General features: G+C 40.0%; 2 protein-coding genes across 7 annotated transcripts in view; one reads left to right on the top strand and one right to left on the bottom strand.

Moving 5' to 3' along the window:
- bltp3a (bridge-like lipid transfer protein family member 3A) overlaps window positions 1-15,094 on the bottom strand; it is a 29,713-nt gene extending 14,619 nt beyond the window's left edge. Inside the window, exons 1-7 of one of the 2 annotated variants that reach the window (XM_074643683.1) lie at window positions 14,956-15,094; window positions 5,386-5,548; window positions 2,939-2,977; window positions 2,594-2,685; window positions 2,288-2,477; window positions 1,796-1,936; window positions 1,274-1,444 (exon numbers count right to left, since the gene is read on the bottom strand). In XM_074643683.1, coding sequence (XP_074499784.1) covers window positions 1,274-1,444; window positions 1,796-1,936; window positions 2,288-2,477; window positions 2,594-2,685; window positions 2,939-2,977; window positions 5,386-5,448 — 696 coding nt within the window. In that variant the 5' untranslated portion in view covers window positions 5,449-5,548; window positions 14,956-15,094. Of the gene's footprint in view, window positions 1-1,273; window positions 1,445-1,795; window positions 1,937-2,287; window positions 2,478-2,593; window positions 2,686-2,938; window positions 2,978-5,385; window positions 5,549-9,107; window positions 9,355-14,955 lie in introns of those variants that run through there. The other variant, XM_074643682.1, reaches the window with a different exon arrangement.
- LOC141772575 (protein ILRUN-like) lies at window positions 11,463-20,848 on the top strand. Of its 5 annotated transcripts, none has more exons than XR_012594929.1 (6): window positions 11,477-11,786; window positions 14,983-15,137; window positions 15,255-15,452; window positions 16,709-17,413; window positions 17,463-17,861; window positions 17,932-20,848. XR_012594929.1 is itself a non-coding variant. In XM_074643700.1 (5 exons), the coding sequence occupies exons 1-5, from the start codon at window positions 11,623-11,625 to the stop codon at window positions 18,431-18,433; spliced, it is 879 nt and encodes a 292-aa protein (XP_074499801.1). In that variant the 5' UTR covers window positions 11,463-11,622; the 3' UTR covers window positions 18,434-20,848. The 5 variants fall into 5 exon arrangements, 1 of the variants encoding a protein (XP_074499801.1); XR_012594928.1 differs by having other exon boundaries at window positions 16,709-17,435; window positions 17,479-17,861; XM_074643700.1 differs by lacking the exon at window positions 17,463-17,861 and having other exon boundaries at window positions 11,463-11,786; window positions 16,709-17,034; window positions 18,398-20,848.
- Window positions 20,849-25,624: the final 4,776 nt, after the last annotated feature.

The raw sequence follows: 25,624 nt of genomic DNA, 5'->3' as shown, positions 1-25,624 counted from the left end.
TAGGCTGTATTATAGTTTTATTCTTCTGTTGTATTTGTGTGTTTAAATGGTGACACAATATTGGACTGTTTTAAAACAATATCGATGAGTGATTATCACTAGAGATTGTACATTTCTACATGTCATTTCTCTTGTAATTTGGGTTCCTGGCTGCTTCATACTTCATACTAGCGGAGTTTGAGCTGAAAGAAATATACCATGCACGTGGGGTAAGATTGTTTAGAAAGTGCTTAACACAGAAAAAAAATTAAACAAAATAATCCTCCAGCGGGTTGAAGATAGAAACAGATAAATAAAACCCAGTATACTGGTCAGAGTAGGGCTGTCACGATATCACATTTTCACTAAATGATTATCGTTAGCAAAAGATTTCCCGATAACGATACTATCATGATATCTATAGAAAGTTTAAGAAAAAAAATCTGTCATATTCATCTTTAACTTTGTTAATTGTGTGTTTTGTCACTTTTTTGGCAAATTAATTAATACAAGTGTATAGGGAGGTGAAGACAGATTCTGTAGCCTTAACTGTACAAAAGCGTGATTTAAGAGTCGCTGTATTATTTACATGATATTAATATTTCAATATCATAGTCATCGTTTCATCGTCAATACCGGTATATATTACTTTTTGTACACCTCTGTATCTGCGCCTTCCTGCTTTGACACCTGAATTTCCCCCGGGGATTAATAAAGGTTCATCTTATCTTATCTTATATCACGATGCTCCTAGGTCAGAGTACATTTTTCAGTTTATGTCATTTTAAATATTAACTTTGTCTCGTATAAGTCTTTTCCACGGAAGACATTTTATCATGTCAAGTAGATCTTTGATCTCATTTCCTGTTGCAAGTGTCAATAATAAAATGAATGATGGCTGAATTCCATTTCACAGCTTTGGTTTCAGGGTCCTGGTATTGTGCATGCTGGCTAACTGTGACAGCGTCATGTTTGAATAGAAACGAGCCATTGTTGATGTTATTAGTAATAACAACTGCAACTGCTTTTCCTACAATGACAAGTCAAAATGAAAAAGGCTTATTGTATTTTCAATATCAAATATCAAATAATTAAAACTGATACAGAAAACAACAATTCTTGAGAGACATGACTTCAGTTGAATTAAGTTCATATGTTTTAAGGTTGACAATGCCCTAAATGTTCCATTTTAAACATATGAAGTCTGTAGTTAAAACACTTCAACATATAATATTATTATTATTATTAGTAGTATTTTTCTCCAAAACATCCATGAGCAGAAAGGAGGCAGGACCTGTAGGGATTCAGCAGCCCTGCTCTTCCTCTGCTGGGCAGACTTCTCCATGGCCTCGCTGAGAGATTTGGCGTAATGGATGATGGCTTTGAGCTGAGAGTCTGTCAGCACCCACAACAGGTCGTCCAGAATGAAAAGCAGCTTGGATGCCAGCACATTACAGTCCTTTATCTAGATAGAACAATGAAGAATTCAACTTGACTTGTGACAAATAGTTTGCAATTCAGATGAGGTCAAGTTTGTGATTTATTTTTACCCAATGCCATATAGGGCTGTATGTTGACAAGAATCTGGTGATACGATATGCATCATGATACAGGAGTAACGATTCAATATATTGCGATACTGTAAGCATGGTGATATATTGCAATTTTTAAATCCAATTTAAGGAAAACTGTCATAGCATGAAGAACACACCAGAAACATAATAAAAAACATAATATCGCGAAACTCATTGTGTATCGATATTTTCTTACACCCCTAATTCCATGACAGAATAGTAAATGAATGGTAGAAACTCACTCTGCGTTTTAGAGCGATGCGAATGCGTCCCTGGTTGGTGATGAGACGTAATGGGGTGCTGCCGAGGTCCTGGTCGTTACTCTCAATGGCATCTGCCTCGATTCGTAGACTCTGCCAGTTTATTTCTTTGAATGTCAACACCTGTTTGAAACAATAAAGACATCGAACCATTCAGCTATGATCAAACACAAAAACGATGCTATCAGTATCAGAATGGTATTGCTGTGGCAAGGACAATGTTTTTTATTAGACACAGAGAAAGAAAAGGCATGTTTCCTTTTAAATGGATTACATTCTGAAAGGTTGTTCATCTCAGTATAGTCGCTTCTGCTAATAAAAACCAAAACAATTGGCTTGATTAAATGATTTAGTGCGGGCCTAATGAGAACACACTGTTTCTGTGGTAAAAGACTGGACATTGCATAAAATTTTCCAGGCAGAACAGTGTTAAAGCTGGCTGAGGAGGGGGACAAAAAGTGTGCTGCACTGTACCTCTCCTCTCTTTGGGTCGGTGACGCGGGTGTAGCGGAGGTCGCTGTTCTGCCATTTGGGGTTGAGGCTGTTGCCTTGTAACTGCCAGAGCTCGAAGGAGGCATGGAAGGCACGAGCCTGCACTTTGATGGTGATCGAGTTGATCCTCACGGACATGCCCTCCACCACTTTCTCCGCAAAGCCGTACTCGCTGTGAACACACAATGTAAGCGTGAGGAAAGGCAACGTTCACCGTATACATGACACGGGATGTAGTAGGGTATTCAACAGATACGTCGGCTTAACACGAGATGTATGCAGTTTTACCTCTGGCCTGCTGTGATAGCTATAGGAGAGGGGCCGTTAGGTGGACGCGGCTCCTCACAGGTCCTCATTTCTACCTCTACCTTATCCAAGAACTGCACAAAAGAGGAAATTGTAACATTTAGCATACAATTGAGCAATAGAGAAGTAACCTAACATTTACATATGATAACAGGACAGAGAGCAAAACCTATGGAGCAGCAGAATAACAATAGAATAACTATGCAGGCTACAGCTAGAGTCATGCCAAAGTTAGGTTATTTTTGGATTACAACATGAAGGGAGAAGCTTAGTGTTGCAGAAATGTGCAAGAACTCTGGAGAAGGACAGAAATAACATAATTCTTACCAGACAGATGGGGCTGGTTTTCAACTTTGTCCATTGTATCTAAAAACACATGACAGCAAGGTCCACAGAATCAGTCATAAACACTTGCCACAGCACTCTGCACTGTTTATCATTCACCGGGCACAAGGGCACAGCGAGCATCAAGCTCCTGCAATGTGACGCTACAACAATAACTGCCACGCTGTAATATCTGGAGTCACGCTGCCATTTCTGCTCACACAAATCATATATCAACTTCAACTATCAACTAAGCTATTATTATCATATACTGGATGAACTAAAACAAGAGGAAATGAGAAAGAGAGAAAGTATGAACTCCTGATTAGAGAAAAGGGGCAGAAAAAAAAGGTACATAAGGTACATAAAGATAACCTTTATTGTCCACATTTAAAAGTGTTACCAATGATTATAAAAAAGACTGAAAGTCAGAACAAAAGATTACATAAAAGCCAGCCTATAAACACGAGATTTCACATGTGGATGGCTGGAATGCATGGATGGCTTCTTAAGTGAGGAATGCTTTGATTGTAATGATGTAAAGGAACATGGCTGCATCACTGTTTTAACAATAATGTCGTAGAAAATACCAGGGCGATTGCAGTGTTTGACAAGATTTTAGGCAAATTAATATGTTTGACAGGAATTTCCATTTTATTTGCATTTAGTTTCAGACAGTCTTGAGCCTACCAGCTGTGAATGTCTTAAAGCAGCGATGAAAGCAGCCAGCTCACTGCGATTATTGTCGGTTGCAGGATAAGAGGAGTTGCGCATTATTTGCATAGCAATGAAAACTGATGTTGTGCCTGTAGATGTCTGTAGACGACTGACAGTAACATATAGATCAGGGCTGGCCAAAGTGGGGCCCTCGGGCAAAAGTTGGTCCGCCATAAAGTTTGATTTGGCCCGACCGACTTTACTGTCTTTTGGAGGCTGTAGCAGGCCTGGTTTTAGAGCTAGGAGGAATCCATTGGTACCAACCATGTCATGAAGGAGGCTTGTCCTGAAGGAGGCTAAATAACACTCTAAAGTTAGGCTAAATTTTGGCAAGGAAAAACTGGCATGGCCATTTTCAAAGGAGTCCCTTGACCTCTGACCTCAAGATATTTCAATAAAAATGGGTTCAATAGGTCCCCACGAGTCTCCCCTTTACAGACATGCCCACTTTATGCTACGCAGCTTTGGACAAAACTGTGTAGTTTTTTTTTTTAATGCAGTATAAATGTGTGATTTTCACCCATTCTGCAAATATATATGTATATGTGTATTTGAATATGTATTTGAATATTTCTGCATACTGGGGTCCCTAAACACAACAGTCCTTGAATTGCATTAATTGGGTATGAAAGGAAATGAGCACAACTGTACTCAGCAGGTGGGTTTTAAGGGTTTAAATATGTAAATCTAAAAGAATATTCAATTAGGGGAACTTGGGATTCTAGTAGCATTTTGCATCTGAACAATACAATACTATACAATTGGTGTTTGCTTTTGGCTCGTGGCCCACCATTGAGTTCCAGTTTTGTCTATCCAGGGGAAAAGGTTTGGCTACCCCTGATATAAATAGATGACTAGCACTGACTCCTGACTGCCCCAAACATCATCCTAGATTCTGCTTCCAACACCAGAACTTCTATCGTGAAGACAAGATCAAGAACTGTATAAAGCAATTCCTGAGATTTCTGACATTGATAGAGTTTCAAATGTAGGTCAAGATCGAGAAGAGACTCGACAGCCAGGCCAGCAGCTTTGTTAAAGCTTCAGTAGGAAACAATTTTTTGGCATCATTGGGCAAAAATTCCATAATAACCTTTCAGCATATTGTAATTCAAGTGTTTTGAGAGATAACTAGACTTCTGGACCTCCTCATGGCTCTGTTTACAGGCTTTAAAAAAAATCTGAAGAAGAAAATGAGGTACAAGAGGTTAAAATATTTATGTAATGTGTAGAATATACTCCAATAACAGTATGAATATTATTACTGAATTTAGATTAAACAAACTGCCTTAAACATGTAATATTATTAGGATTATTTGGGAACACAAACCATCCATCCTGACAGCTCGGTGCACACCAGCCAGTTTATCTCAGGATCACTCTAGCCTCTGGCCTTTTGTGTCCCTCTGAATCATGGCTTGCCTCTCTATCACTAATAATAACCAGTGCTGGTCTGAAGGATCATAACGTTCTCAGTCGTGCCTCTTGCAGTGCTTATCTCCGTGGTACTGCCACTGCTCATTTCCTCTACCTCTCTATGGACTCTGAATTTCAAAAGCTCTTGGGCATTTATAAACAGAAAACCTTTGTTTAGGTTGAGACAATTACTAAAAAGGCATGATTTATGTCGTTTTCCTGTACCAGCTTTGTGTTTCAGTAGTCTTCTTAGAAAAGGGAGTCTCACTTGTCAGACCAGCTACACAATCAGGTCTGACTACTCCATAACAACATACCCTGATGGCGGCCTTGTTGCAGTAGACCCGAGTGACAGCCAGCCAGGTAGGCAGGTCAAGCATGTTCTGCAGAACCTCTTCATCGAGCTCGAGATTTGACAGCTGCCCCTCCCCCTTCAACGTGCTCAGATTGATCTTGTCCGGGGACAGATTCTTGGTGAACCTAAAGAAAGGAGACCGGGTAAAAAGAGTGAATACTTACAGCCTAAATCTGGAGGAGGCTCCTAGAAGTTTAACTAACGGAAACACCTGACATCATCAGTATACGTCACTGATGATCTGGGAGACAGAAATACACAGAATTGAATTATGCAGCTTGGCCGAGATGTTTTTGAAGTAGTGCAACTGAATGAGTCATCCTGAGAAACCGTAGCAGCCTCCCTACAAGAGCCACACAGCTGTAGGTTAACCTCTTTGTGGGTGCTAATGTAGTGAGCTCCAACCACCAGGAATAAGCTACAACCCCACACAGGGTGAATATAGCAGCAATCGGAGCAAATCAATTTGTTAAGTATTTTAATTTCACATTCACCACGTGACTGAACACTGTTCTGGCAAATCCTCATGACATTTCAGACATAAAAAAAGCAAAGTTCTCTCACTCAGCATTTAGTTTGCTGCTTTTTGAAACAGTATGTGGCTAACAGTTCGGTTAATTAAACTGATGAGACGACATGTGAAGGGGGTCCAATTTTTCAAAACATTAGACATTGTTTGGCCTAACGCCATCCTGTACCTGATGAGCCTGATAATCCAGTCAAAGCTTCCCTTTGACACTGAGCAACAAACTCACACTTCTATTGTGGACAAAACCTGGGCTTTCATTTCATATCAACTCCCAAACTCTTCAAGGGCTTTTAAACCTACAGTAGGCAGAATATTTTTGGCATCATTGGGCAAAAAATCCGTAATAACTTTTCAGCATATTGTAATTCAAGTGTTCTGAGAGAAAACTAGACTTTCTGCACCTCATCATCACTCTGTTGTCAGGCTTTGACAAATCTAGCCCGTGACGGGAGAGAGCGCTCCTATTCTGTCCTATACTGTTTATTCAACGGAGGCAGCGGTCAATCACTCGCAAACTCTGATCACACAATCAAACTAGGCAGCGCTGATCAAATATGAATCAATATTCTGTTACTGTAATGCCTATTTATGGTATACTGTTTTTGGTTTATATAAATAGGCATTACAGTAACAGAATATTGATTCATATTTGATCAGCGCTGCCTAGTTTGACCGTTTGATCGAAGTTCGCAAGTGATTGACAGCTGCTCAGAGACGGTAAGGCTCCAGATCGGCTCTGATTGGTTGTTTTCCTCCGGTCTGTGAAATCTTGCAGATGCCATTAGGAGCACCGGAGGACACAGAGGCACATGATTTTTTTCAGATTACCTGTCTCATGCACTACTGTCAGGATATAGTGACCGTTTTATAAAAATAACTTCTTTTTTTTTAAATCATATTTGCTCCAACCTGCTAACGCAGGTGAGTCACGCTTGAGGTGTAAAGCTAGTTCACATGTCCAAAAATACCAAACAGCTATTGTACAACGTCATGCATTTTACTACAGTTGCCTTTTGGATTAACAGAACATAAAGAAGTGGTGGTATTCATAATTAAGACCTAAGTTAGAGCAAAGATGACTGAATAGTGGTGCTATTATTGATAAAACTAGCAATATTGGCAAATTACTCAGATTAGCATGGCTCAAAGAGTACAGAAATCCCAGAGCTTATCAAAGGCAAGAAAGAAGTCATTGTTCAGACTTTGCCAAAAGCACAACTGTTTGGTTTTACTATTAAACAATACCAAGATCCTTCTTAGACAATAAGGCCAAACACAAAAGGATCACCCTTGAACTGTTCAATTTAAATCCAACAATCCATCAGTGGTTTAACAAGTCCACTGTATATTTTACACAAAGTGTGCAAGATTACAGCAAAACTATGAAAAACTAATAAATTCAACTAACTAATAAACTGGCTATGAACATATACATAAAGATTATAGTTATCAACAGGAATGCATTGCAGGAAGGTCTCGGTTAAAACTGATAACATGATCATGTCAACATCCTGCAAGGCTTAAAATAACCATAACAATACGGCTACACTGAGTCAGATACTTAAGACGTGACTGAAGAGATGCTTGGACTATAAAGCCAATATCCTGCAAGCTATGGTCAGCAATATTAGCGTGGTTTCATGTCTACCGACCAAGTAGGCCCAGGTGTCCACTGTGTCCTATCTGGTGCAAATAATTGTTTTAATTATTCAGTGACAGAGACAACAGAGGGGAGGATAATATGAGTCAGTCAAATAGAAGGCCTCTGATTTAGCACACGCCTACTGTCCAGTCTCATGATAAAACTTTAGCCTTTACACCATACAGCTGGGGTAAGAGAGACCTTTTAAAACACACTGCTCTCACACACAAATTTCAAAACAACTGTCAGCAGTGACAAAATGACAGCAACTGAAAACACAACATGCTCTGACGCAATAAAACCTAAAAAAAGGAGGCCAAATAGCAGGCTCTATGTCTCTAGAGCAGCAGCATCACATATAGAGGAGGCGAGAGCAGGTGTGGAGAACATGCTGCAGCCATCTCTGGAGAGGATGCTGAAGGTGACTGGAATAACATATTTGTACAGCAGGGTGCCAGATTGACAGTGATGGGACTAAAACTATAGGACCTTTACTGACTATTCTGAGTTGGGGCTAAATAAAGTAAAGCATTTTAAGCACCCTGATGCACTTTTGTGTAAAGATGTAAAAGCTAAAATTCTTCCTCTATAACTCCATATGTCTCTTTGAGGAGATAGCTCTGATAGATAGATAGATAGATAGATAGATAGATAGATAGATAGATAGATAGATAGATAGATAGATAGATAGATAGATGCTACTTCAGATAGAGCTTATTCACATTTCCATTGTAAAAAAAAATATGATATTTAGGGCACTAGACCACAGTGACATAAAAAGACAAAGTAAGCAGTGGGCCACATTTAATCTAATAAATCAGCTTTTTTTAAGCAAGTATTTAAGGAAGTCTGTAGCATATAACAGCATTTAAAACATGTGCACACAGCTGGGAGAGTAATTTGGTTAACGTAACCAAATTATTAATTGACAGTGATGGGACTAAAACTATAGGACCTTTACTGACTATTCTGAGTTGGGGCTAAATAAAGTAAAGCATTTTAAGCACCCTGATGCACTTTTGTGTAAAGATGTAAAAGCTAAAATTCTTCCTCTATAACTCCATATGTCTCTTTGAGGAGATAGATAGATAGATAGATCGATAGATATTTCCATTGTAAAAAAAATTATGATATTTAGGGCACTAGACCACAGTGACATAAAAAGAAAGTAAGCAGTAATTGAAGGCACATTTAATCTAATATATCAGCTTTTCTTAAGCAAGTATTAAAGACAGTCTGTAGCATATAACAGTATTAAAAAACACGTGCACACAGCTGGGAGAGTAATTTGGTTACGGTTGAGGTTGAACTGGTGTGCTGCGTTCACTGACCCTGGTTATTCTCGTGTGTCTGTTACCGGTTAAGCTAGATGGTAACCACGGTGGTAAATCAATGCAGCTAGCTTGCATGTAACAAATACTATTAGCGAACTAAACGTGTTCCGTGTTGTATAGACAGAAAACCATCATCCAGCAAGGGGCTAACTGGCTAACACACAATATATGACACTTACCTTGACAAATGTTTCAAAATTTGCTTTTTAATAATTCCGGCCATTTCTGCTTAGAGTCCGTGTCTCACAGAAACAGCAGTTCCCCCTCTGAATTAAACATGTACTAGCTTCCCAGGCACCTCTATATGTTGTGCACAGCCCAGGCTGCTGTGTGCATCTTCTGCACAGCCTTATTGCTGCTGCTGCTAAACAACCAGACGGATACGTGCTGACTCCCGCTGCTCACATGAACGAGCACGCAAACACGACTCCCCACCGAGACAACAACACAGCAGCTCCAGAGACACAATGACGCCACCTGCTGGGTGTAGAGAGGGAGAACAGGTGGGTGGCAGAGTGTGGTGACTATTACCACTAATCTTTCTTCTTTTAAATCACTCCTTAAAACCTGCCTTTACAGGAAGGCCTTTTTATAGCAATCCCTTGTTTTAAATTTCATTATTGTTGATTTTTTGTACACAATTCTTATGTTCAACATTTTATTTTGGCCTTTGTTTTTATTTTCAGGAGCAGTATATACAGTATTGACAATAAACAGACTATTAAAAAACTACCACAAAAATTGCACAAGAGGAAAATGATATTGCACAGTGAGAATGAAATGAAATTCCACCTGAATTATACAGTATAGTGAATGTATGTGAAAATGTATTTTTTGTTTTCTTTTAGAAAGAAATTAAACTATTTATTAAGACAATATCTTCTGCAAAAAAAACAAAAAGGCTAGTAAAACGGTGAGTTTGTGCTCCCATTTTAATATTTTTACTTAAATTACTATTATTTATTTATTTATATTAAATCCCTGGCATACTTTTTTCTTATTTCTATGTTTGTCTGTTTTTATATATCCCTTTATTTCCTTTATATGTATGGTTTACCTACAGTATGTGTTGATTTAATTGTTTTTTGTATTGTTTACAAATTTAAAATAATAATAAATAAAGTTTATTCAAAAACATACATATACACACACGCACACGCACACACACACACACACACATATACAGTATATATATCTATATATGCATTTATTTGTTACATTTTGTTTTATAAAGTTAGAAAAACAATGTTTAAGTCAAGCCTGATGTTGCCTTACATATACTTTACTTCAGAGTAGCTCAACATCAGTCCAATGACAATAATTAATATGGGATTACGAGGGGAGGCAGAAGGAGAGAGCTCCCTCCATTACAAATGCCCTGCACAAATTTCTGCTTTATATCTAGGACAAATTGGTGAAATTGTCAAATCTGATTGTTAGTCTTGGGCCTATAAATGGGACATTAACTCAATTTATAGATTTTTTTATTTTTTATCTTGATTTAAGTCATTTGCTTGCTTTCCTCACTTCCATTTCTCTTCTTGTGCAGTGATATGCTTAAGCTGAAAAGCAAATCAGAGTGATTTCACACACCGATGGGCTCCACCACTGAATTCAACATGCTGAATCAGCCAAAAATCGGGCTCTTTTGATAGTAAAGGTTGCTGACCCCTGACATAGAACAAGCAGAATGCACATTTTTCTGTGTAGTAATATGATATTACAAATGTAACAACATTAAATTTACTAGGGGCCAGTGGCACCTAGTAAATTTGTAAAGTTGTGACTTTATTCTCGTTATAGTACAACTTTTTTCTCATAAAGTTATGAATTGATTCTGGTAATATTATTGCTTTTTTTTCGTAAAGTTATGAATTAATTCTGGTAATATTATTACTTTTTTTCTCGTAAAGTTATGAATTAATTCTGGAAATATTATTACTTTTTTTCTCGTAAAGTTATGAATTTATTCTCGGAATATTATTACTTTTATCCTCTTAAAGTTATGACTTTATTCTGGTAATATGACTTTTTTTCTCGTAAAGTTATGACTTTATTCTGGTAATATTATTACCTTTTTTCTCGTAAAGTCATGAATTTATCTGGTACTATGACTTTTTTATCGGAAAGTTGTGAATTTTTTCTTGTAAAGTTATGACTTTATTCTGGTAATATGACTTTTTTTCTCGTAAAGTTATGAATTTATTCTGGTAATGTTATTACTTTTTTTCTCGTAAAGTTATGAATTTATTCTCGTAATATTATTACTTTTTATGTTAAAGATATGAATTTATTCTGGTAATATGATTTTTTTTTCTCGTTAAGTTATGAATTTATTCTCGTAATATTATTATTTTTTTTCTTGTAAAGTTGTGACTTTATTCTCAAAATCTCAGATTTTTTTTCCCTCAATGTGGCTGCAAATATTTTGGGGCTCCAGACAGATTTCTTATTTATTTGTTTGCCTAAAACGTGTGTTTCGCTAGTAAAGGTAGCTGACCCCTGCCCCAGTATGACTATAGGTAGTGTGTTGTGCTCTCCTGCTGTGGCTCATAGGTTGAGCCGGTTGAGGCACTAGAGCACGGTCATGTGATCATGCGCACTCGGCCCTGTTGTTGAGTTTGTTATGACAAGTCGAGGCCTCGGACTAAATTAGGAGTGAAGCCCCCCGTCTCTGTCCCGGGCGAATCCGCTATGGAGGGCATGGAGCTGGACCTGGATCTGGACCAGGAGCTCATGCAGAAATTCAGCTGCATGGGTACAACAGACAAAGATATCTTAATATCGGAGTTTCAGAGGCTGCTCGGCTTCCAGCTGAACCCCGCCGGATGCGCCTTCTTCCTGGACATGACCAACTGGTGAGCTCGGGGACTCGTCCGCGGCCTGCTGCTCTGTGTTAACGTTAGATATAAAGACACTGTTCACTAGCTTCACACACAGCGGGTTCTCCTCGTTCAGAGACATGTCGTCCGTAAGATAGGACTGATAGGAAGCGTTACCCGTCATTGTGACAGAGGGAGAGCATTAACGTGTGTAAATACAATGACAGCTAACGACGTGGTAGGAACGTAACGACGGTTAGCTGAGTCACCGACTGCTGATGCCTGTCAGGGGACGCGGAGGAAGGCTTAGCTTCGTGATTAAAACACGCTTTACGATCAAATAACTGTAGTCAACACACGGGTTCACATTGGTGTTTTAATGTAAATACATTAAAGTCATTTTGATGTGATTTTCGTGGTTGTTCAGGCTGATGACAGGAGTTGTAATGTTAGTCACCACTTTGATCCAAAGCTAGGTAGCTGTTAGCTAGGTACGTTAGCCGTTAGTCAGTGAACTGGTGGCCGTTAGTCTCTGAACTGATAGCCGTTAGTCAGTGAACTGGTGGCCGTTAGTCTCTGAACTGATAGCCGTTAGTCACTGAACTGGTGGTCGTTAGTCTCTGAACTGATAGCCGTTAGTCACTGAACTGATAGCCGTTAGTCACTGAACTGGTGGTCGTTAGTCACTGAACTGATAGCCGTTAGTCACTGAACTGGTGGTCGTTAGTCTCTGAACTGATAGCCGTTAGTCACTGAACTGATAGCCGTTAGTCACTGAACTGGTGGTCGTTAGTCTCTGAACTGGTGGTCGTTAGTCTCTGAACTGGTGGCCGTTAGTCTCTGAACTGGTGGCTGTTACCTAGCTACGTTAGCCGTTAGTCTCTGAACTGGTAGCTGTTACCTAGCTACGTTAGCCGTTAGTCACTGAACTGGTAGCTGTTACCTAGCTACGTTAGCCGTTAGTCTCTGAACTGGTAGCTGTTACCTAGCTACGTTAGCCGTTAGTCTCTGAACTGGTGATTAAAAGTTTATCTGTTCTCTCACAGTCTGTTAAACAGTCGTCACTTTGACGTTATCGACCGCCACAAGATGATGAAACGTTAACATAACGTCTCACTGCTTGACGACAACCACAGTGGAGGATCGCTACTGTTTTATTACGTAACCGTCCAAACATAACGTCTACCCGAGTAGCTCAACAACAGCAGTGTGTTGTGCAAGAGCCTGGTGAATCTTTCCATCCATGTTGCCTGGACAAAATGTGTTAATATGTAATGTATTAATGTGTATTTCATCACGTACTGAGAGCACCTCTCAAACTGCGGTTGTTTGGGGCTTTAAAATGCGACATATTTACTAGAAACCGTGAGTAAAAAAATGAAAAAAATAATGTGTTTAAATGGCGGAAAGGTCATGTGGAAGTCTTCCCCTTAAATAAATGTTTCTGCGCATATGCAGCATTAAGCCACTGCAGGTCTACGGGAGAAAACAGATCTCTGGGCAGCAGTGCAGGCTGAAGCTGTAGTAGTAACACGTGATGCCGTGTAAGAGCTCCTCTGCAACGGGCTTTCTAAAAATAAAAGCTGCTGCTGCTTTATGGATGACACCCAGTCTCTCTCTGCAGTCTGCAGACATCTCAGTTGTTAAGCCATAATATAATATATGCATTTGAACCAGTCACAAAAAAATGCCACAAAATGATGTTAAGAATTAAATATTGTAGTAAAAATGTTTTCTTATAGAATAAGTACTTAGATTCACTCCCAGGCCTTTAGTAGTAGGATTCTCCTTTTATTTGGTCTTGTAAAATGTGTGTCCCTGTGGTTTCCACATTTAAAGTTAAAACTGCAGTGGGTAGAAATAAGATAAGATATTCCTCATTTAGTCCCTCATTGGGGAAATTTGCAATATACAGCAGCAAAGGGGATAGTGCAAAAAACAAGATGCATCAGCTAACACAGTAAAAATGAGCTAAACAAAGTGTAACAATGGAGCAAATTTGATAAAAAAAATACGTTATTTTTATAAAACGGTCACTACATCCTGACAGTAGTGCACGAGACTGGTAATCTGAAAAAAAGATCATGTGCCTCCGTTGCTCCTAATGGCATCTGCAAGATTTCACAAGCCGGAGGAAAACAACCAATCAGAGCCGAGCTGGAGCCTGCCGTCTCTGAGCAGCTGTCAATCATTCACAAACTCCAATTCAAACGGTCAAACTGGGCAGCGCTGATCAAATATGAATCAATATCCTGTTACTGTAACGTTGATTTTGCTGTAAAATGAGAAAGTTTGTGACCCGACAGCCATGTCGGGATCAGTTCAAGGCCTATGGAAAGGAGGCTGGGTCATGGGCGTAAATGGGACTTGGGGTATAGGGTATGACACATGCGCAGGGTAACTGAAGCTGCGGTCGTGCGTTGCGATTGGCTCAATGCAGACCAGATTTTACTGCGCATGTGTTGTACCCCCGAAGATATGACGCGTTGATGACGCGTGACCCAGCCTCCTTTCCATAGGCCTTTGATCAGTTGAAGAAGTACCAAGCACCGCCCACCAACCGGAGCAAACTTTCTCATTGCCTCCATTGAATGAACAGCCAATAGGAACGCTCTTTCTCTGTGAAATGACCTGTGATTGGCCCAAGTCTCCCGTCATGGGCTAGATTTTCTAAAGCCTGAAAACAGAGCCATGAGGAGGAGCAGAAGTCTACTTTTCTCTCAGAACACTTGAATTACAATATGCTGAAATGTTATTATGGAATCTTTGCCCAATGATGCCAAAAATATTCTGCCTACTGCAGGTTTAATTGGTCTTGTAAAATGTATCCCTGTGGTTTCCAAATTCACCCCCTTACAGAGGCTAGTCATCATTTTACCAAAGATAGTAATTTGAACATATATGGGTTTTATGCTGTTGGTTGGACAAAGCAAGCAGGCATAGACAGTTATCGACCAAATGATTGATTAACGAATAAAAATATAATCAGCAGATAAATAAATAATGAAAACAACCCGTAGTTGCAACCGTAGATTGATGATGTTATTTTGTTATTTTTATTTCAGCATGTTAGTGGAACTTCAGCTCCATATACATATGGCCTGACGTTCGTTCATTCATATCTGTGCAAATTCAGGTTGAATCGCGGGGTTTCCCCTACACAAATCACATGTTACACTCCAATATATATATCTGTAATGATCACCTGCATTTCTGCCTCCTGTTGTCCCAGGAATTTACAAGCAGCCATCGGAGCCTACTATGACTTTGAGAGTCCCAACATCAGCGCGCCGTGTATGTCCTTAGTGAGGGATGTGACGATTGGTGAGGGCGAGTCAGTTCCACCAGACACACCTTTCACAAAGACCTGGAGAGTACAGAACACAGGTAAGTCTACTGGAAGAATAATAATAGATCAGAGCTGACACCAGACATTGTAAATTAATAATAATTACACTCGCATTGTCATGCCGAGTTCAGCGTAGTTTCCTGCGTGTCTTCCAGGTGCAGAGTCATGGCCTCCTGGGGTTTGTCTGAAGTACGTCGGAGGAGATCAGTTCGGTCACGTAAACATGGTGATGGCGCGGTCTCTAGAGCCTCAGGAAATGGCTGATGTTAGTGTGCAGATGCAGAGCCCTGCATCTCCGGGCATGTACCAGGGCCAGTGGAGAATGTGCACAGCCACCGGACTTTACTTTGGAGGTGAGGACAGAAAACGTCACGCTACAAATAAACTTTCAATCATTGCTTTTCAGTACACATATGCTCAAGAACAGACTGAAACGATCAGTCAATTAATCAGTCGTTAATTGATAAATCGTTTGAGTCATTTTCCAGCAAATATTCCAAACATTTGCTGTTTCCAGCTTCTTAAACGTGAGGATTTGAAGCTGCTTTCTTCTTATTTTACACCATTGTAAACTCAATATATTTGGGCAGACAAGTCAAGCCATTTGAAGATGTCGCCTTGGGCTTTTAAAACATTTTTATAGAGCGGAATAATCAGCAGTTTAATGATAACCATCATCTGCTTTGAACTGAGCTGCCGACATGCAAATATCCAGCCAAGTGGTTAGCAGCAGGAGGCAACAGTGGTTACTGAAGATAAAGTGCTAGATCATTTTGTATGCATTTCCTTCAGTGAAAAAAGATTGAATGCCTGTTCTATCAGCACACACAAATTAAATTAAGAGTGATTCATTTAGTTGATTTATGATCTCCTGCAAGTTCAACGTGTTTGATGGATCCCTACAGGAAGTCCCTTAAGACTTACCTACTCACAAATTAATCAGCAGAGGGATACTCAATTAAAAATTATACTTGGCCTTAATATTTCATTTAGGTGTTCATAGCGATAATTCCTTACTTAACACCCTCAGTCTCTTAGTGGCTTTAAGAGAGGAGAATTGCAGAGCCGCAGCACTTTAGATCTTTGAGGATATTGTGGGTGTGTGGTCCAGCTTCATTTTACATCATCTAAATATTGTTTCAGAGGCTATTTGGGATTTTAAACTTGTTAATATAATCTATTGGTAGACAGTTAAGTAAGGGATAATGTACAGCTACCAGGTCATTGTTCTGAAATAAACCCTGACAGTGTGCGAAGCGGAGGGGTCTTGCATCGCCCTGAAGGGATTTATTTCACAATAATGACCAGCTAGCTGTACATCATCCCGCTTATTACACGGCTACTTACTTAAGAAATCAATAATTTGACACACAAATGGTCCGCCAGAGTCCGACATCAGAACTGCGCCCACAGCAACGGTCTGCTATACATAGCAACAGTCTGTTATAAAGAAATTTCCAGACCGTAGAACGCCGTGATTGACCAATCTTAATCGAGTATTCAACAAAGCCGTGTATTAATGTAAGGTAGATTTAACCTTGCATTAGGTAGTGTAGGACAGCATTAGTGGCTCTGTATACTATAACATGCCATTCGTTTCTTTTGACAGATGTCATTTGGGTGATCCTGAGCGTGGAGGTCGGAGGCCTCCTAGGCGTCACACAGCAGCTCTCCTCTTTTCAAGCAGAGTTCAACACCCAGCCTCACCGCAGCCTGGAAGGAGACTACAACCCCTTCGCCTCGCCAGAGAAGAGCAAGTGCCCCAACAGCAACAACAACAGCCTCCATGACGCCAGCGATCACAGGGTCGCAGGGGAACACTGGCAGGGAAGCCCCAACCAGATGCAGCAAGAGCAGAATGGACTTTCACACAACTCTGTGGATCTAGTAGCAAACAGTCTACAAAGCAATCTATCAGTAGTCTCTTATAACCAGGTAAGACGTATCAAAGGGCAGGGAGAGCTGCCATACTAGTGAGTCATGGTTAGGGATATTTCCTTCAAATTTCAGTCAAAACAAGTGCACTGTAGATGTTGAAACCTCAGTCGTTAGATGAATATCTAATCTAATCTTTGAACAAACAAGACTAAGAGTCTACAGCCACACGAGAGGTGTTGTGAGGTTATACTTGGGCATAGTGGTGATTTGAGCTAGATGCTAAAATGCTGATGTTTAGCAGGTAATATTTACCATGTCAGTTTAGCCTTTTAGCATGCTAACATTTGCCAATTATCACTAAACACAAAGCACAGCTCAGGTTAATGGGAATGTCATTCACTTTGCAGGCATTTAGTCATAAACCAAACCTGCTAGCGTGGCTTAAAAACACCAAAAATGTAAAAATATAGTTGAGGCAGCCTTAGTTGTGTCATGGATTAGAGTACATGGCAATAGGACTGAGGACGCAATGCATTGAGGCAGAACAGGTCAAAGAAAAAGGACTGTACTAAAACAGTGTTCAAATGAACAGGCCTACAGTCAGGCAGCAGATGACAGTCCAGACAAGCAAACAAATCCAGAGGGGTGAGGCAGGCAGGTCATACATATTCAGTCCTACGACGGTGGTTCACTTCTTACCGAGTAAATCATCATGGTAGCTTATGCCGTTAAATTAATAAGTCTGTTAATTTACGCATTAACACATCGCCATTTTTTTCTTTTGCCAGCTGTCCTTCCTGCATTTGACAGCTTCAACTTCAAAGACTATTTTTTAATCTGGATTATTTGTTTAACTTCTTCATATTTGTCTAATATTATAGTTTGCTCTTGAAAAAATGTGCCGCTCTGCTAACAGTAGACTTGTCCATGACTGTGATTGGTCATGTGCTGCAGACAACACCCCTTTCATGTGAACGCGCTCATAGCCAGATGGAGTAACCCTCGTTTGACTTACCGAGTTGTTAACCACGTCGTAGGACCGCTTAGTGGTCTGGTTGTTAGGGGTTAGTTAAGCCAGATAACGAGAAGAATACCCTGGGTATGTTGAACTCACTTCGTAGGTCAGGCCTCAGTTACAGATGGCTGAACCACAGAAGTGCACAACATGACAGACGGGCAGAGGGAAAGGACTGATGAGACAATTAGAGGCAGGTGTGTCCGCAGGTGGGGATGATTTGGAAGTACAGGGCATCTAGTGGACAGGTGGAGAACGGCAGGTCTGGAAAGTTCCTCAGAAGGCCTGGGGGGAAGTGAGAAGTTTTCTGGAGGGAGACTGAGCTGAGGCAGCCGTTTGAGCAGCTGTAATTTAACATTCTGTACTCTGGCAGCCCTGTTATCTGATCATGTCTCTTCCTTGCAGGGTATACAGGAGCCCTATCCTTTTGGGCACTCTTAAATCATGGGACTTGTCACAGTGAAGCAGCACTAAAACCTCCGGAGTCTGTCACACCAATAACAGAAAGAAGAGGCTTTTATCGGTAGCTGGTAGGAGAGTGTGGAGATTCAAAAAAACACTTTTATGCAAAGTCCGGCTCCACTTTGAGAAAGCAGAGGCCAACGCTCCCGACGTGCAGCTCAACCAACATCCCACAACAACCCACTGTATGCACGTGTGAATGCTAAGTTAAAAAAAAATGAGTGCTATGATGAGTCTTTTGAGTGGTAACTTCTTTCTTTTCTTTTTTTTTTAGTTGTCAGAGTGGAAAATGAAACAATGATGACAGGAGTGTGTGTGTATTTGTGAAACCGTGTGTGTATACGTGTGTGTGTGTGTGTGTGTGTGCGTGCATTGTGCAACCTGAAAGAGAGACTTTGGAGGAAAAGCCATTTATTTTGCCAACTGATTCTCCAGTTTCTGCTCTGACTCTTGGTATATCGATCAGGTTTCTTTACCTGTTCCCTGTAACTAAATCAAATAATCTATGAAACAAACCATTGGATATCATTTTTTACTTTATATCTTAATTTTTTATACACTTTTTAAGAGAAGGGGAACAGTCACAATCCTTCAGAAATATAGCTGAAGTTCATTCAACATGGCTTGTGCATAATCGGTGATCATCTCTATGCTGTCACAGTTTCTGCAATTTTTAAATGCAATGCAATTTTCTCCACTGGAGGGAGTCAGCCATTACTCCTAACAAACAGAAGATCACCACTGAGAAACAGAAATATAGCTCCTATGGTTTATTCAAGTTTAGTCATCATTGTACAGAAACATCTTTCTCCCAAAAACTATATAATCTAGAGCCAACAATTTTATTATTATGCCTTCTGTAGTTAAAACACAATGAAGGTTTTTTTCCTCACACATGAAATAGTCATTGCTGGTACTTTGCATATACACATCTATGAAATATTAGACAAATATTAGCAGAATATTTGTTATTAGTAATAATGCAGTATTTGAGATTTCCCCAGTTATTGTCTGAGGCTAAGATTTAGTTTTGTTTTACATGCTTGCATTAAAATTAAAACAACACAGGATTAAAGGTGCTATTGATAACATTCAACTACTACATGTCGCATTCTCCCTCCCCCGTTACACTCACTTCACACGAACTGGCAACTTGGTCGCTGACGACACAGAGATACCAACGTTATACTACTTGCTCACAAGCCTCGTTAGAAGTGGGAACCAAACCGTAGATATCTTCCACCGAGATAAACAAAACATTCATTTTGGACCCGTCAAAATGTTGATTAATTCACAATCGTATGATGTATTTTTAGGAAAAGCCACACTTTTATTGGGCACTTTTCCAAAAGCTCTGTGGATGTATTATTTTTCTTAAAATATTCTTCTACATAAAAATGTTATCAATAAGACCGTTAATGCACACTATGACATTGAATTCAAGCCATATGAAAGCAGTAAAAAACACAACTTCACATTATGAAAACATAAATGTTCTTCATCACCTTGCTCTGACATTTTAAAAGCTGTCTTGGAGTCGCTTTCATCATATTAAGTTGAATGTATTAGATGAATGTAGAAGAGGATCATGTTTTTGTAGAAACTTTATTAATTTACCCAAAGATTCAACATTGTATATTTGCATTGAACTGGCAGTTTTATTAGTGTAATTATTGTTCTGAATATTCCTGTCTAATGTTAAAATGATGCTTCGGCTATTCCACATCAGATGAATATTCTCACTTATCATTGATGACGTTCATAAACACATTTGATCCTGTTTGATCATTTCAGATGCAAACTGAACTGCACCAGTAAAAATACAACGAAATGACACACTCGCATTGTCTTGAAGAATTGTTGCTGCATATTTACTTGCACTAACTGGCTGATCTATGCACTGATTAATGCGAACTTCGTGACCGGGCCTGTGTGTATCTTTCACCTCGACAAGTACAGTTAAGTCCTGAAGGGTTTATAGTCTGGGATTTTATCTCCTCATCCACAGCCGGTGTGTTAGACCACCTCTGTCAGGTTAACAACCTTTACATTGAGGCACTAACTGTTAGCCCCGGGGGGTTACTGAGCTTTGACAACATGACAAAACCAGCCAATACTACTATCTCTCTGCGACACCGCTGCAAAATGTTAACGATAAATGTTTCACCCTGCCGTCAAAGGTATTTGCTGTCAATGCCAATTCATCGAGTGCGTTTTGTTGTTAGTGTAATATCTCTCTGAGGTCTCCGCTGGCCAGATTGCAGAATGAATCAGTTGGCATTAGACTCATACAACAGCACATTTATGAGTGAGGAAGTGCAAACAGATGAAAGCTTTTTTTCCCCTGTATGTCTGATGAATGTTTGTATGATTAAATTATCACTGAAAACTTAAGTCTTTGGCTTTGTGTTGTGTGTGTGAAGCAGAGTTTGCAGGACTGAAAAAACATCCAATGACATTTTCAAACTTTACAACATAAATATTCGAAATGGGCCGCTTTGTATTTCCTGTTGTAGCTGACAGGAAATAAACTTGGACCAAAGCTGTTGCCCTAACAACAGAATGGCATTGAAAAGGAAGTCATGATTTTACACAGATTTGAATGCCAACTTTTATATTACCGCCATGTGTTTTCTTCTTTCCACATAGTTAATCGTTAGCTTTTTATACTTTTTAACCTCTACTAGTTCCTACAACACGACATCACATAGTCTACTTTCAGTTTTCTTGTTAAAGGTGCTCCATACGATATCTATTGATATAGCATCAAACAACGATTTGCTATGTTAAGATATAGAGGAGTAATGTCTACCTGAGCAGAGAATGAAGTCATTCTCCCTCTGTGTGTGTTGTAGTCCGAACTTCTCCGTGCTTTGTTTTCATAGTCGGCCGCATTTGTGCTTTTAGTGCATGTTCGTGCATGTGAGCGTGCCCCACTGGCTAGCTGATGGCTGCCGCTCTGCACTGGGCTCATACGGCGGTTACAGCTGATAATGCCGTCACGATCGGCATACTTGCCGACCTTGAGACTTCAAAAATAATGAGGACTTCAAAACAAATGTGGGGGGTCTTTCTTTCCTGCTTTCTGATGATTCTGATGAAAATAAGTACACTGCAACAGCATTTTTAATCTTCAATACTTTAAATTTTACTTATAACACTCAGGAAAGAATACAGAATTCACCCCTCTGGCATGAACTTGTGTGAATTTCTGGCTAAGATTTAGTTTTGTTTTACATGCTTGCATTAAAATTAGAACAACACAGGATTAAAGGTGCAGTTGATAACATTCAACTACTACATGTCGCAATTCTCCCTCCCCCGTTACATTCACTTCACACAACTTGGTCGCTGACGACACAGAGATACCAACGTTATACTATTTGCTCACAAGCCTCGTTTGAAGTGGGAACCAAAAGTCAGATATCTTCCACCCGTCAAAATGTTGATTAATTCACAATCACAATATGTTTTTTAGGAAAAGCCACACTTTTATTGGGCACCTTTCCAAAATCTCTGTGGATGTATTATTTTTCTTAAAATATTTGTCTACATAAAAATGTTATCAATAAGACCTTTAATGCACACTATGACATTGAATTAAGAAAGCAGTAAAAACACAACTTCACATTTTAAAGGTTTAATGCGAGATCGGGAGCATTTCTATTGCCTCCGCACAGCTCTCAACAGGGTGACGGCTGAGACGGGGTCATGTCTAGGAGGTAACATGCAAATTGCGAAACTCTCGCAAGATGGTTAAGGTTATGGATTGATCTTGAGAAGGGGGGAGCTGGAGGGTGGGCGCTTCGCTTCCGTGACGGTGCCATTGGTTGGGACGGCTTTATCAACTGTAACCGCCGTATGAGAGCAGTGCAGAGCGGCGGTCGTGAGCTAGCCAGTAGGGCACGCTCACTTGCATTAACAGCGTGTGGGTCGGCCCGGCTATGTCAACAAAGCACAAATAGAAGCTTTAAGGATAAAGAAGCATTTAAATTAACAAAAAAAATAACAAGACAGTTATATACAAATAGGGACAGTGCAACATGTTGCATCTGTGTAATATTGGGCTATTGTCTGTGCAATATGGGCAAGACGGTAGACGGTACAGTGCACTACCTGGGTGCAATACCTGCCATGGTGTGTGTGATAGTATGTGCCATTATGTACGTGGACTGTGTATGTGTTGAAACATCTGTTTCTGTGGAACTGTTTCCCTGTCTTGTGTGGAATCGTTTAGTATTGCTGTTGATGCTGTTTTCATTTAGTGCTTGTAACTGCAGTTGGACGGAGTCCAGGAAAAATTTCCCCACGGGGACAATAAAAGTATATCTTATCTTATCTTATCTTATCTTACAGTATTGCACAATTAAATGCATTATATATGGTACCTATTCTTGCTCGCCATTTTTCTACAGACGACCGAGCCAGGTTTCTACATTCAGTCGCTTCCAACCAAATCACCACAGATACATTCACTCATGCTGCTGGGTCAATTCAAGACGAGTGCATTGGTTTCTGCTTTGGCAGTGAGTCCTCAAAATACTATAAAAATGTCAAGAGTGATGAGAGCCGTTTGTTATTGAGGGTTTATTTGAAGAAAACAATAACTGTAGTTCAAATGTTAAACCTGACAGAGACAGATCATCGTAGCCAGTAGATGTAGATTACAGATTACACGTTAGCCTGCAGGTTCACTGGTTAAAAGCAGCCTTGTAGCAGCTCCTCTGAAGGGTCTCACCATCATTACGATCTATTGTGTCTGTCGAGCAGAAGAACCAAACTGCCTGAGGGAGCAACACTCGCTTGACATTTGCACATTGAATGCTAAATGTGTTGCAGTGAGGCACAAGGGACGTATTAAGGTAACTCGGTGAATGCAAGATTAGCTGCTGAATGACTCTCTGTGAAGATCCAACTGACTAAAAAGCTGCAGTAAGTTGAGATAGTTTTTTTTTTACTTCAAGCTAGAAGACTTTACTGTAACAGGTTGTGAGCAGGTTGCTAAAGCTGCTGTTCTACTATTTTCCAAGAAGGCCTTTAAAGATGACTTCTGTGGGTGGATACACATGCAGCACCTCTTTAGAATATTTCAACACAACCGCACAAACTCTACTGTTTAGTTTAAGCAAACATTTACACACACTCACTTTCTCTTTCCCTCTCCTGTGCTCGCTCTGCGTACCAGTTATTCAACTTTTCTGACAATGGTTTCTCAACCTTTCAAAACAACTATATAACCATTATTTTCCCGTGGGGGTGATTTATCTATATTTCATGGATGTTATGCTCTATGTCAGGGGTCACCAACCTTTTTGAAACCAAGAGCTACTTCTTGGGTACTGATTAATGCGAAGGGCTACCAGTTTGATACACACTTAAATAAATTGCCAGAAATAGCCAATTTGCTCAATTTACCTTTAACTCTATGTTATTATTAATAATTAATGATATTTATCTTTGTGAAAACACTGATCATGTTAATGATTTCTCACAACAAATATATAGAAACAGATAAATATCAATATGCAACACTTTATTTTTATATTTTCTCTAAGTGCACATGTTTTTCAAATTTTTCAAACATTTGAAAATGATCACTTCTACGACAGTCTTGTGAAATCACAATATCCCATTTTAACTAGCTAGCCACTAACATTTTTTAACAAATCATGAATTACTTTGCACCATGTTTGTACAAATAATAACTCATGTAAAATACAAAAATCAACTCTCAAATTTTTAAATAAATCATGTCACACTTTGAACTGGACACCAAATCTGTTATCTGTTTCTTTGTCAGTTAGTGGGAAGCCTGGCATTGCATGCTGTTAACCAGTGTGTTGTACTCTGGTGTGTAACTTGACACTGCAACTCTGAGTGAGTCTTGCAGATGTGCATCAGTGAGGCGTGTTCTGTGTTTGTTCTTGATGAAGTTCATGTCAGAAAAGGCTGATTCACAAAGATAAGTTGAACCAAACAGGCTTGCAACCTTCATAGCTGCTGCGCATACACCACTGTACTTTTCTGTGTCAAGAAGGCACCAAAAGTTTGGTGCAGCCTGATGGGCTTTGAGGTGGAGGTCATTTTGCAGTGTTACAATTTCAATCTCCACCTGTTCAGCATCCAGGCTGAATGTTGCACTTAACTGCTCAGCAATACATGATATGTCTACGTTCATGAAAGGATTAGAAATGAACGACACACATGGCTCAAGCTGATCCAGGTCACAAAACCTGTTCTCAAACTCTTGCCCAACTCTGTTTATGACCTGAGAGTACTTTTCTGCAACTTTGTCAAAAGCCTCAGATGCAGAAGCATTGTCTTTCAGCACCATCTGCACAGAGGGAAAGTGCAGCACTTTTTTTCTCTGTAAATGCACAGAGAAAAGGTTCATCTTAGCTTTAAATGCATTTAAAGCACTTATCATATCGGCGACAGTTTTACCTTTGCCTTGCAGCTCACAGTTCAAACTGTTCAGTTTCCCAGTAATGTCCGTTAAAAATGCAAGGTCAAGTATCCACTCAGTGTCCTCCAGCAGCACGGTGTCCTCACCTCTGGACTGCATGAACTCTTTGATTTCACCCAAAAGTGACAAAAAACGTTGCAAAATTCGTCCCCTGCTGAGCCATCGGATTTCTGTGTGTAGTAGCAGGTCATCATATTCAGCTGACAGCTCCTCCAAAAGTACCTTGAATGTTCTGTGCTGTTTAGCTCTGGAGCGGATGCTGTTTATGATCTTCACGACGGGAGTCATTACGTGCTCAAAGCAGATCACTTTTGCACATAAGGCCTGCTGGTGTATGATGCAGTGGTACTGCAGAAAGTTTGGGAACTCTGGGTCAGCTTTACAGTGAGCAACGAATCCTGTGTGTCGGCCGATCATAGCAGGAGCCCCATCCGTAGTCACTGATACCAGCTTTTCCAGCGGCACCTTTTTTTCCACCAAAAACTCCTTCACTGCGTTATAAATGTCAACTCCCCTCGTAGTTGTCTTCAGGGGCAGTAGTGTCAGAAGTTCTTCTTTTGTGGAGAAATCATCAAACACCATCCGGATAAAGACCATCAGCTGAGCCGTACTGCTGCTGTCCACCGACTCGTCACACTGGATGCTGAACCACCGGCACCTCGCCAGATCACGGTCCAGCTGGTCGGCCAAGTTCCCAGACATCA

Source organism: Sebastes fasciatus, chromosome 8 (assembly GCF_043250625.1).
Source record: "Sebastes fasciatus isolate fSebFas1 chromosome 8, fSebFas1.pri, whole genome shotgun sequence".
In the NCBI taxonomy this organism is placed as follows: Eukaryota; Metazoa; Chordata; class Actinopteri; order Perciformes; family Sebastidae; genus Sebastes; species Sebastes fasciatus.
The sequence above is the reverse complement of the archived record's forward strand: the minus strand, read 5'-3'. Positions and strand labels throughout refer to the sequence as shown.

Excerpts from the sequence above, each read along its gene's own strand:
- LOC141772575 (XM_074643700.1), top strand. The coding sequence starts at position 11,623 with ATGGAGGGCATGGAGCTGGACCTGGATCTGGACCAGGAGCTCATGCAG. Across the intron at positions 15,138-15,254 it reads CTGGAGAGTACAGAACACAG|GTGCAGAGTCATGGCCTCCT; the intron begins GTAAGTCTACTG and ends CGTGTCTTCCAG. Across the intron at positions 17,035-18,397 it reads CAGTAGTCTCTTATAACCAG|GGTATACAGGAGCCCTATCC; the intron begins GTAAGACGTATC and ends TCTTCCTTGCAG.